At 32.9% G+C, this 13565-nt stretch overlaps 1 protein-coding gene across 1 annotated transcript; it reads left to right on the top strand.

The window, feature by feature from the left end:
• The first annotated feature begins 8776 nt into the window (after positions 1-8776).
• Positions 8777-9301, top strand: LOC110099881 (transcriptional regulator TAC1-like). The gene has a single exon (XM_020827184.1). It carries the CDS (start codon positions 8777-8779, stop codon positions 9299-9301), a length of 525 nt encoding a protein of 174 aa, XP_020682843.1.
• Positions 9302-13565: the final 4264 nt, after the last annotated feature.

The following is a 13565-nucleotide window of genomic DNA, read 5'->3' as shown; positions in this document are numbered from 1 at the left end:
TATGTATATGAGAATATTACATAATAATTAAAGTTTAGATAATTAAAACTTGATTGTAATATAATGAAAACAATCTAACAAAATAATTCTGAATACTATAATTATAATTCCACTTTATTGATAGTATTTTAATTATTTTAGTCATTGGTTCTCTTAGCTTACTATATATTTTTAATCTAAATGTTTTATCAGATCATGTTCAAGTTCAGGGTTTCGATCCATCTACTAAATGGGTCAAATTTAAGTCAAATGGGTTCCAAGTAGATCAATCTATGATCAGACCCGATAACTCATTTTGACACCCATAATCAAAGAGCCATAGTCGAAAAACAGTAGTAGAAGGATCACAATTGATCAGTGGGGGTTAAAGAAACATAAACGTGTAACAATGGCCTTGCGATCACAGTTAGACAATGTTGGTTATAGGACCATAGTCAGGCAATGATGGTCAGGGAACCATAGTTAGACAACACTGATCAGATGACCTTAGTCAATAAATGATGGTCGAGGATCGCAATATGGTGAATATTTTTAAAAGATTATTAGTCGGGTAATGATGATATGAGGATTGTAGCTGATCAGTAACAATTGCTAAAAGATCATGTTCGAGTGATGGTGGTCACATGACCATAGTTGAGCAATTGTGGTGAATTACCATAGTTGGACGATGATAATCGGAGGACTATAATCAAGCAATAATAGTCAAAGATCCAAAGGCATATAATGTTGAATGACCATAGTTGAATGATGATAGTTGGATGACTATAATCGAGAAATAATGATCAAAGGTCCAAAGGCAATGATGGTGGTCGAATGATCATAATTGATTAATTAAAGTCAAAGGATTATAGATGGATTATGATAGTTGGGTGATCATAATCAAGCGTTGATAGTTATATGACAGTAATCAAATGATGATGGTCACAAGACTAAAGTTAGACATTAGTGGTCGAAGAATTGTAGTAGAGTAAAGGTGGTTAGATAGTTCATTAGACGATGATGGTTGCATGATCGTACGTCGGCGACGATGGTCAGACCATCGTAGTTGAGTGATGGTAATATGACAACTAAAGTTAGGTAATAGTGTTTGGAGGATAACTATTTGGGGATTGTGATCAAAGGATCATCATAAAAAACTGTGTAATAACCTAAAAATTACAAAAAGTGCTAAAAATTTTAAATTTCTTTTTGAACTAGAGTGATTCGGTGAGCATTGCAGCGCTAGATTTAAGAGCTCTGTGGAACCAAAAAACTATCATTGTGGCATTTAAATCTCTGTTCCATAGTAATTCTAGATTTGACATACAGTAATGCGGCACTTGACAACTAAAGTTAGGTAATAATTATTATATCTCTTATTTCAATAATTTTGTATTTTTTTATACTTTTCTAATCAAATTTATATTTTCATTATCAAAAAATGAGAATAAATTTGTATTGTTAAATCTTTCACCACATAACTTTTGGTATATGATAAATCTCATAAATATGATCATTTAGACCAAAATATATTAAATTTTTATCTATTAAATTGAAAGATATAATAAATGCGTAGTTTACAAATTTGATAGATTTTCCTATATTTATATATTTATGTCTTTCGTATATGATATTGACTTATATTGCAGAGGAAAAAAATAATATTTGCATGTAAGAAAGGAATGTTAGTTTTTAACATTATAATGAATACAAGTTAACTCTTAAAATATAATACCCTACACAAGATGGCAGGCCGACGAAATTTCCTTAAAATAAAAGGTCGGTGGTGTAATGCTTTTTTAATGCTTTCTAAAATAGATTTCTTGCATAATTTTTTTTTTATTTAGAAAATTTTATACTAAAAAACCGTTTTAGAAAGCAGTCCCAAACGAAGCCTAAATTTTAATCAAAATTAAAATTTTATAGCTTAAATACATAAATTTATAATGATATTCATTTTGCCATTTCAGTCAACATACATGCATCAATCCATATCCATAATATTTTTTTATCAAACAGTAATAAATCTTACAACTGTTTAGATAATAACAACATAGCACAACACAATAAAATAGAATGCAAACACTAATGCAAAATGGAATAATCTTTTTCATTTACTCGTTAAAATAAAGTTCTGACAAACTAAAACTTAGCTCCATTTGTCAAAAAGTTTCAGCATTAGTTGTTATGAAGAGATCTCAATTCATAAAATTTTATACTAAAAAACCGTTTTAGAAAACAGTCCCAAACGAAGCATAAATCTTAATCAAAATTAAAATTTTATAGCTTAATTACATACATTTATAATGATATTCATTTTGCCATTTCAGTCAACATACATCAATCCATATCCATAATAATTTGTTATCAAACAGTAATAAATCTTACAACTGTTTAGATAATAACAACATATCACAACACAATAAAATAGAATGCAAAGACTAATGCAAAATGGAATAATCTTTTTCATTTACTCGTTAAAATAAATTTCTGACAAACTAAAACTTAGCTCCATTTGTCAAAAAGTTTCAGCATTAGTTGTTATGAAGAGATCTCAATTCATATACAGTAGAAGTCTTGAAGCCTCCAGATGTACGTCTATTTAACAAGATGGTTTAAAGTATTCTGCAAGGAAAGAGAGGGTATTTTATCGCACTTAGCAAATTAATAATAATCTTTCCTGGAAATATAATAAAAATCTTTCCACCAATTAATATTTTAAACAAGTAGAGCCACTGCAATCAGAAGTCCCACAGTCCTTCGACTTTCCGACGTGGAAACTCCAGTGTTAAACTGGAGTACTGGACCTTCTCTTCGTCTTATGTGGTGAAAAATGATGTGCTTGCAGATCAACTTATTGAGAAGGAAAAGTTTTCGGAATATTCACGGCTTCGTTTGGGACAGTATTTTATTAGTTTTAAAAGTAATTATTTAATAAAAAATTTTAATTTTTATACTAAAAAGCTGCTTAAAGAAGCATCAAAAAAGTCATTACAAATGAAGCCTCAGCTGTGACCATATTTCAAAAAATAACATCTTTATGTAAATTGTCATGAATATTATAGTATCTACAAAATACAATAATGAATGAATGATAGCTTTCACAACAGTCATACACCCCTTGCAGTGGTTTAAGCTACGCTTGAATTGATAGAACATGACCATAAAACTAATTACAATATCAAATTGTTGTTCGATCTCATTATTTTATTTTTCTTTCTAGCCGATCCCATCATCTCTTTTGTGGTGATGTTGACTCGTGTGATTTGATGGAGATATACTTAGGATGGAAGGAGAAATTATTAGGTGCGTGTAGAGATAAGTCCGGACATCCACTTAAAATATGGAGAAATTATTTTGTGCGGAGTCCGAATGTGGAGGATCTTCCAAATTACTGGACGCACTGCTTACGCTCTTCTTACACTTACACTTTGCATATTTGTAGATATGCAGGAAATAATAAGCAAATCCTCACAACTAATTATTTGATGCATATTTAATGCATATCTACAAATACGCAGTATACACGTAGTAAATATGCAGAGCGTAAGCATAGAGTACGCAGTAATCCGGAAGATCCTCTACGTTTGGACTCCGCACAGAATAATTTATCTAAAATGTGACACGTGGAGTGCACTTTGGTTGCACTTTTTTGTGCGTTTTACCTGTGCTTTAGTTGCGCTTTGACTATTTTTTTGTTGTGTTTTTTTTACTGTGCTTTGATTGCGCTTTACCTACACTTTTGATGCTATTGGCTTAAAGTTCCACGAACACATTAAATATATAAAGTAAAAAAATAAATCCAATTGAATATCCCCGTGTCAATATTTTATTGGAGTTGGGACATCTCTGTAGGTCCAAACTCCGCACCTAATAATTTCTTGGATGGAAGAGCTTTTGTATTGATTTTAACTTTGACTTGTACCAAATGATGGTGTTAAGATTTTGGTGGAAGAGAAAGATGAAGCTCTTTGAGCTTCTTGGAAGAGAGAGGAAAGAATAGAAGAGAGCTATTCAGACCATCAATCTTTATTGCTTATTGGCTTGTTTTCTTATTACAAACTATAACATCTATATATAGGCATTAATGATAGCATAAAAAGCTTCACAATAATCTAAACTAATGAAATTACAACTAAATCCTGGCCAATCACGACAAATTGAATGATATTTTTATAAAAAATATAACAATTAACGCTATATTTCTATCAACTTCTGCAATTAACTACAATCTCCCATCCCTCCCCCATCCCCTTCTTATATTTTTGCTGTGGTAAAAGCTCTGTCAAACATTTCAATTAGCATATCGAGTGATCTTATCTCTCTTCTAATCAACAGTAATTCTTGTCGACCGGCACAGAATTTTGATATGATTATAGAAAACTTATAAGATTATTTTAATCATTATTACAAAATTCCTGCAAGAAAAGTACAAAATCCTTAATTTGCTCTAGCTAGCCAATAACGTTATAAAAGAAGATCCAAAACTGTTTGGACCGCATTAATCTGCTTCTCAACATTGCGTTCTCAACCGAGAATTAAACTGCTTTGAACGGTTTGACGCAGGCCTGTTGATACTATAATATTAATATGAGATATCTAGGAACACAAGGAGAATTTAGTTAAGACAAAAAAGGTGGATAAGTCTTGGCATAAGTGTTATAAATATTTTGATTGATGAATATGGGAATAACCCATCCTCTAGATCTAAACAACTAATGGAGTCATTGATTAAAGTTTTTAGGGTTTAATCCTATAATCAATGTCATCTAAGGATGGGTTTAGATTTGATCAAACCCAAGGTTTTGATTTGATTAGCCCTAATGCAATAATATAATGGTAAGACTTTAATTAAAAGTACATCATAATATATGAACAATATTGATAGAGTGCGAAAAATAAAGTATTATAATGTTAGGATTGTGTTTTGTTCTCTATCTCAATTTCATTTTTAGAAAGTCTCACTCTCATTGTGAGTCAGCACATTTGGTCTCTCTTTTCCTCTTTATATCTACACCAACTCTTCTCTTCATTTTTGACCCATCACTTTTCCTTTCACTCAGCTCTAGCCTCTTCTTTCAGTTTATCATTCTTTCACCCTCTTTCCTCCTTCCCTTATCAAGAAATATCTCAGCTTGGAAACTCTATCTCTCTCCATGGATGTGTGTGTCATCATTTATCAACCCTTTGAAGTAGAGATACACATTCACATATATTGACACCATTTTTTGGATGTATTAAGTCACATATATCTCATTTATTCTTTTTAGGAATGTTTGGGAGATAGCTCTCACATTTACACTCTCGGTTCTTTTATTATGGTATACAAACCGAATATAAATCTTTTGGGGTTTATGGTTACAAGATCGATGCTCTAGTATTGACTTGGCCCTATCTCTATCTAGATTACTTCAGATCTCCCTAATTCACTCAAATTCTTATACACATAATTGAATTGTTTGCCTGTCTCATTTAGCTTGGTAAAGTTTGAACTTTGGATTTTTCTCCTATTGAAAGACTTGGTTAGATTTACCTTTATATGTTAGACTTTCTATTTTGAGTCATCATAATATATCAATAACATGAAATCAATGTATACACTCTCCACTTAGTCAACTTTGGACACTATATTATGCCTACTAGATCTCACTCAATGTTCTATTACACTGATTAAAATCTTAATTTCTTAGTACATGTATTATAATCACCTCGAATAATCGTAATTTTCAAGCACTAGGAGATAATAGTAGCCAAGAAAATCCTAAGTTGAGTCCAACTTTATTGCTCTCAAGTTATTTGTGAGGCATATGGGTTATGTTGTTATAAGTAAACCATGTGACACATTATCTATAAGGTTTGAATTTCTTGAGTAAAATTATGCTCTTCTTATAGAAAAATGATTGCAAGAAGAAAATTTTCAAATTAATTATTGTCTTACATAGTTTGGCATGCTTGAATCTTTTTATATGTATAAAACTTCAATTATGATAAACATGCATCAATATATCATTTCTTGAAATGGATCACACTGTTACATCCACGTATGTGCGCTAAGATTGAACATTATTTGGTTGCCCATCGATAGATTAATCTCATTTTAAATTAGAAAGGATAACTTGATCTCACTAATCATTTTAGTGGCATTCATGACAAGTCATGATATAAGTTCAACATTCTAGACTTCATGATGATTTTGTAAGTCCCAACCCCTAGGATTCTTTAATGGTTTAGAAGATTCACAATCATATCCCAACGTTCTATAAACTTCCCTTGGGATTCTCCTCTTCTATGGTTGTGGGGTATAAGTCTCATATATTAGTGTAAGATTAGTTTTCCTTTATACATTGAAGCCTATGAAGTCCCCTTGGACGACTCAACTCATGGTTGCTGATAAGGGAAGATATTATGGCTAGATAAGTTTGATCATCTTTTATGACTAAATGAACTGGGAGTTATAACAATTTGAGATAATGGATACATCTTGATCGAAGTTATCCTCATATCCCTTAGGTTATTCCACCCTTTTACTTAAGTTTGTCAGCCCATTTCTTATGATAGATTATGCCTCTCTAGGTTAGATCTCCTCCATAGGATAGTTTGTTTTCTCTAGGATAGTTAGAAATTCTCTTAGGATAATCATCCATCCCATAGGATTTGTATGTCCCCTTCCTTAGGATAGTTTTCCTCTTCCCTTAGGATAAGATGCCCTTTTCTTAGGTCATCATCCCATAGGATCTATCATTTTTGTGTCCTCTTTTGTATACTTATGGGGCTAGTAGCTAAAGCTATTATCTCATGATCCAAATTTGTTTGATGTTCTAAAATATAAATATCATCATATTTGAAGTTGTTTTCTTGGCTTTTATTCTCTTGAGTGTCCATATGTGAGAATTATTTTTCTAAAATTAAAGCAACTAGCTTCTTATAAGATGTTCTTCTATTCTATTTTTGGGTGACTAATAAGCTTTTCTATTTGTCATTCAACATATTTTTTTTTTTTTCTTTCAACACTTATTAATAAATAAATTATAATAAAAATTGATGAAACTCAATAAAAATAATAAGATCCGTTGCCATTTTGCAGCCAGCCGTTACTGAAATCCAAGCAGCGAAGCAAATTCCAAAATCCCAACCCTCTGACGTTTGTCCGATTTCTCCGAACGCCAACCCTTCAAGCCAAATGTTCAGAGTCTGCTTCACTGAATGAAGGAAAAGCTTAAGATACAGAGGAACAATGTCAAAACAGCTGGACTGCTCTCCAACTTTAAGAATCCTTCCATTAGTTAATATTATTCTAAGCACAGGAAATATGCCTTAGGACTCAGAGCCAGCTAGCTATGCTGGAGAGTTGATCCAGTTCTCCAAAATGATGAATAACTATATTCAACTTGTTCAATCATCTTTCATTAAATAAATTACAAGAATTTAAAATAGTGAAATTAATGAATAAAATAAATGAATTTGTTTTAATTGTGGTGCCATTGGCTTGCTAGATCCAGAACCAGGAGAATTCTGGTGTTCTTCTTTAAGTTTAAGGAACTCTTCCTGCTTTTAAAATGGAAAAGGTGGTTGGACACTTTTTCTTTGTTTTTGGCGAACAAAGAATCATTGCTTGGTTGCTGTTGAGTGTTTTTACTCGGCAAAGACTTGATTGATTTTGCTGAACAGAGAGTCCTCTTGATTGTTCAGATTGTTTTCTATCTTGGGTGGCTTAAAGTATGTTAGTTTTTCAAATGATAAGCTATTTTTTCAGCTTGCGTTCTTAATTTAGAAGGCAACCATTAATTTAGCTGTAAACTCTCATTTATAATCTGTTTGGAATAACTTTTTTGAGCTTTATTTTTTAGATTATTTGACTATTTCTTTCTCTTTGCTTTTAATACATTTTTATACTATGAAGTTAAATTTTAAGATATCTTTAAAAAAGTTATTTTTTAAAAATAATTTTAAAATCACTCTATTCGTTAAGAGCTTTGGTTGTTAACTAAGAAATTTTATGTTCGAGGCCTACGTATGTGATGTGTGTGTGAATATGATTTAGGCTTCGTTTGAGACTGCTTTCTTACTACTTGATACGTCATCACAAAATTAGCTTGATCGGGCACGAATCTTGAGGCAAAAGCTAGTTGAAGACTTCAAAAATTAAATCCGGGAGCTAATTTGATCACCCCTGGAGGTGATTCAGTCCTTTGTAACAACTCAAAGTCTAGTGGAATCATTTTCAACTGGGCTAGGCCTCATGGTTTTTCCCTTTTTAGGGTTTTCCACGTAAAAAATCTTGTGTTCTCTGTGTGTGTGCTAGTTATACGTACAACGCTAAGACGTAGAATCAAGTCTCTATCGCCGTGTAATTTCTAGCCCGCAACACTACTTCTTTATACTAGCAAACTGATCCCATAAGCATTAAGAAAATAATTCCAAATAAAACCTTAATTAATTTAAAAAAAAAAACTTCTTATAGCTGCAGCTTTCTCAAACAAAATCACTTACAAAATGAATTTCTTGTCTTGCAGAATCATTCGATTCTCTCTATATAAGTTGGTAGCTGGAAGAAAATATGTTTAAGAAATTAATCTGCTATGATTCCGAGAGAGAATATCTGCACTTCGGTTTAATTAATTCTTATAATGTTTATACAGAACCAACGGTTTTTATTTTTAAATAAATTTGAGAGAGAAAAGAGAGGGATGTGTCATCGTTCTTCTCTCCAGCCGGCCATAGATGAGTATATATTTAACCTTACAAAAGTCCCCTTCAGCTCAACGTATAACCGCGTACATCCGTCTCCTCCATAGCAATGGAAGGAGAAGAGCAGGAGGAGCATCACAATGAGACAGAACCACCGGAATCGGCCGGCGACGATGCAGGAACTTATGCTGGAGCAACTGCCGGAGCCGGCGCCGGCCGGTTCTACGAGTGCGTATTTTGCAAGAGAGGCTTTTCTACGGCGCAGGCCCTGGGTGGGCACATGAACATCCACCGGAGAGACCGGACCAAGCTTGGGTCCGCCCGCTCGTCTCCTCCGGGCCCAAGAAGGGCCGAGGAGGCCTACCACCCTTATTCCAGAGAACAACGGCGTACTTTACCTCAAGCTGTTGAGTCCAGCTCGTCGAACTATGCGGTTTACTTTCCGGGTTCGTCGTCGACATCTGGCAGTGGAGATAAAAGAGAGCTCGTGCTCGCCGGCGAAGAACTGCAATTGGGCTTGAGCGAGCCGGGACAAGAGACCAGGAAGGAGAAGGGGAAGGATGATCAGGTGGTCTCAGAGTATTTAGATTTGGAGCTTCGGCTTGGTCACAGCAAAGGGCATGAATCTTCATGAAATGGAGTATAGTGATAGATTAGCATTCGATCGTTTTGCTGATTGGTTTCAATTTTTCGTTGTTTAATTGTGCGATCAAACAATGTGGATTGGACAGAAATTTTAGAAGAATTAATGTTCTTATAGGAGGATAAGAAGTTCACATAAAGGAAAGAAATGAATTTTTCATGAAGTTCAGTCAATACAGTTTGATAGCAGTAATCTTATCTTTCAATTGGCATGCAGTGAAGTTGTTTACATGGAAAATAAAATTGGGCGAGATACAGAAAGAAGTTTTGAAATTTTTTAATTTATTTTATGGAAAAGTCGAATGATTGTTTCATTATAAAATAAATTTATGATTTTGAAATTATCCTGCCTAATTTTTCTTTTTAAGTAGGGGAATTAACTATATGACATCCAAGTCTTGTAAAATCAACTTACAAACAACAAATTAGCAGTTTCTTTATGAAAAGCTAATGAGCTAAAGAGAAGACTTTGATAGATAGATGAGATTCATATATGACATTGCTTATGTATTTATTTAATCAAAAAATTTGATTTTTTTGCATTATATATATTTTTAATCATACTATTCTTTAGCAGCAGTTTTAATTCCTATTAAAAGTACTGCTAAAACTTTCCTGCACAAGCAGCTTCTAAACCGCTGCGAAAGTCTTTCCAGCAAACACAAATACAACGGATTTGTAGCGGTCTCTAAACCGCTGCAAATAATTTTGCATATACTTAAACCACTACTATATGATTTATTAGTAGTGATATATATATATATATATATATATATATACTATTTTGTAAGAATATTTGAGGCAATAGAGAGGGATTTATGCCATTGTTTTTTACGATAATCTCGCACACACAGATAAAAGCCATTCACAAGAAACACTGAAATCTATACATAAAAAATTCGGGTTAGTTGAAATAGTCTACTATATAAATTAAGCTACAAAGATCCCACTACAGGAAAACCCCTTATTACCGGCGGACAAAATCCGCCTGAAATATTAGAAATCCGACGGAAAATATAGTTTCCGGTAACGTACGCCGGAAATGTTCCGCCGTAACGTGCGACGGAAATGGTTTAGACATTACTATATCGTCGGATTTACCGGCGGAACCGGCGTCGGTAACTTTACGACGTATTTTGCGCCGAAAATGGCGCCGCAAGATTTTCGTCGAACATTTCCGCCGTTACCTGCGCCGTTATTACCGGCGCACAATTCTCCGCCGGAAAATCCGACGGTAATCGCGTGTTTTCCCGTAGTGTCCATTCTTCTTCTTAATTGAAAAAGTCGGTATAGGGCTGCAAGCGAATCAAACGTTCGACGAGCTACTCGTTGTTCGGTTCAATTAAAGCTCGTTTGTGATATTTTAACTAACTAAACAAATAAATTTGAACAACATTTTTAATGCCCGATCCTTCAATAAACAAGCTTAAACTCAAATGTGTTTAGTTCATTTATGTTCAGGAACAACATATATCATTTGAAGCTCGTGATCATGAACAAGCACGATAAGAAGCTTGATTCGTGTTCGAGTTAGACCTCGTGAATAAGCTCGATAAATAGATTCATATAGAGATTAAACATATTTTCATTTTAAATGGGCAACTACTTTTATTATAAATTTAATATCATTTTATTTTATACCTTCAGAAGAATGAATTTCTTCATGAATAAGAGACATTTCACATTTGTTCATGTTTGCTAGATTGTTTCTTTAAGATGTTCATAAAAAAATATAAGATGAATCATAGATTGTTGGTTCATGAACAAGCTCATTTGGTAGCTCGAAAATACTAGTTATGTATATATTCATGATCTTACTTATTTGATAGCTCAAGAATATTCATTAGATTTGTTCGTGAACGTGCTTGTTTGATAGTATAAAAAAATTCGCTAAATATGTTCACGAACATAGCTCGTTAAAGCTTGTTTGTTAAAAGCTCGATGAGCACTAAACGAACCGAACATGAACTAATTAAACATGAACATCATTAATTTAAACGAACTAAACATGAACACAAACAATAAAGCTCGAATCAACCACGAACGGAACTTGAACAAGCTAATAATAAACGAACTCAAACATGAACACTCACATTCTTGGCTCGGTTTGGTTCGTTTACAACCCTAGGCAGTATCAACTACTAGCTTGATCTTCTGTGAATGAATTAAAAATGTTAGAAAATATTGAAGGATGACGACGACAATCAAGTGACTGTAATCAGGTAGCAACAATTTAACTAAAATGATTAAATGTCAAATGGTCTTTGCACTTAATTTCAGATGTTTAATACTAAAATATTGCATCAAGATTCAAATTTAATCATATGAATCTTGATTATCTAATAAAATGCAATAAATTATTATTACTAGATGCCACCTAAAAAAATGATAAAATATTTCAAGGATATAATATTCACGCCATGAAGAATCTAATGGTGCTAAAGAGAACTAGCTAGTCATGAAAATTTGAAGCTAAAATTAATACCCCAAATAAAAATATAAATATTATTCAAATTTAAAGACTAAATCTAAATTGGAGAGAGAAAATAATATTACTAAGTAGAAATATTATTTTAAATTTTAATGATATCACCAAAAAGAAAAGATTTTATGACCTTTATAGAAAGGGACACCAAGATAAGACATGTAGTTTTTCATGTTTAGATTTAATGACCATATTAATTGAAGGAGAAAATCTGATGAGGACGAATTTATTTTGAACAAAGAAGACAGATTTATCCACACTAATAACTTAGCCATAACACTTTTCATGCTCCTTCTGAGAAGATATAATTTTCTTCAAAAAGTTACGACAACCTTTCTTACATGATAACTTCAGAGTAAAAGTATGTATGATTTCTTACATGATAAGAATATCATATATTAAATTTTTATCTTTAATAAACTCACTTTTTTATAATATATAATTTTATGAGGGATTAATTAAGTCCATTGGCCATAATTAATCTTGGACAAAATCATATTAAAGATATTGCAAAATCTATTGAGTCTAGCTAGTGTTACACTTGGTACGGCTGGCGTGGCACATTCTGATTGGCCTCCGGACGATGTTTTTTTACGTCCAGCTTCCGCACAAAATAATTTCTCCCGTCTAGCTAGTGTTACACTTCAAAAGTTACTGAAGATGGCTTCAATCCATAAATAAATTTTATTAACGATTTGGATTGTCAATAATTTTTTTATTTGGAGAATTTTCTTTCTACCGAAACAAACATCCCAAAATCTCAATGAAACAAATTATCCAAAACTCACAGCCACAACGCCCCAAACGTCATATCCAACGAAAGATAGTCGGAAAAAATGGAAAAAGAAGGCCTCCCATATTAATATTATAGTACCAACAGGCCTGCGTCAAACCGTTCAAAGCAGTTTAATTCTTTTTTTTTTTTTTTGGAAAATTTAAGGGCAGATTCCAGATTTCATTAAAAGTACTTGGTTGAGAACGCAATGTTGAGAAGCAGATTAATGCGGTCCAAACAGTTTTGGATATTCTTTTATAACGTTATTGGCTAGCTAGAGCAAACTAAGGATTTTGTACTTTTCTTGCAGGAATTTTGTACGTAATAATGATTAAAATAATCATATCAAAATTGTGAGCCGGTGGAATAGAACTACTGCTGATTAGAAGAGAGAAAAGATAACTCGATATGCTAATTGAAAATTTATTTTCGCTGAGATGTTTGACAGAGCTTTTACCACAACAAAAATATAAGAAGGGGATGGGGGAGGGATGGGAGATTGTAGTTAACTGCAGAAGTTGATAGAAATATAGCGTTAATTGTTTTATTTTTTATAACAATATCATTCCATTTGTCGTGATTGGCCCAGAATTGTGAAGCTTTTTATGTTACCGCAACAAAAATAAAGATTGCTGTTCTGAATAGCTCTCTTCTATTCTTCCCTCGCTCTCTCTATCTCCCAAGAAGCTCAAGGAGCTTCGTCTTTGTCTTCCTCTTCTTCTCTTCGAAGACCCTAACACCATCATTTGGTACAAGTCAAAGTTAAAATCAATTCAAAAGCTCTTCCATCCTAAGTATTTCTCCAACAAATCACACGAGTCAATTAACATCACCACAAAAGAGATGATGGGATGGGCTAGAAAGAGAAATAAAACAATGAGAACAAGAATTTGGTATTGTAATTTTCTTTTTGGGATATTTAGGTCACTTAAGACAGATTCATACACATAATGCATACACAAGACTCGAATTCAATTACCCCTTAAGACAGGCTCC

Source organism: Dendrobium catenatum, unplaced genomic scaffold (assembly GCF_001605985.2).
Source record: "Dendrobium catenatum unplaced genomic scaffold, ASM160598v2 fragScaff_scaffold_1088, whole genome shotgun sequence".
Taxonomy (NCBI): domain Eukaryota; kingdom Viridiplantae; phylum Streptophyta; class Magnoliopsida; order Asparagales; family Orchidaceae; genus Dendrobium; species Dendrobium catenatum.
The sequence above is the reverse complement of the archived record's forward strand: the minus strand, read 5'-3'. Positions and strand labels throughout refer to the sequence as shown.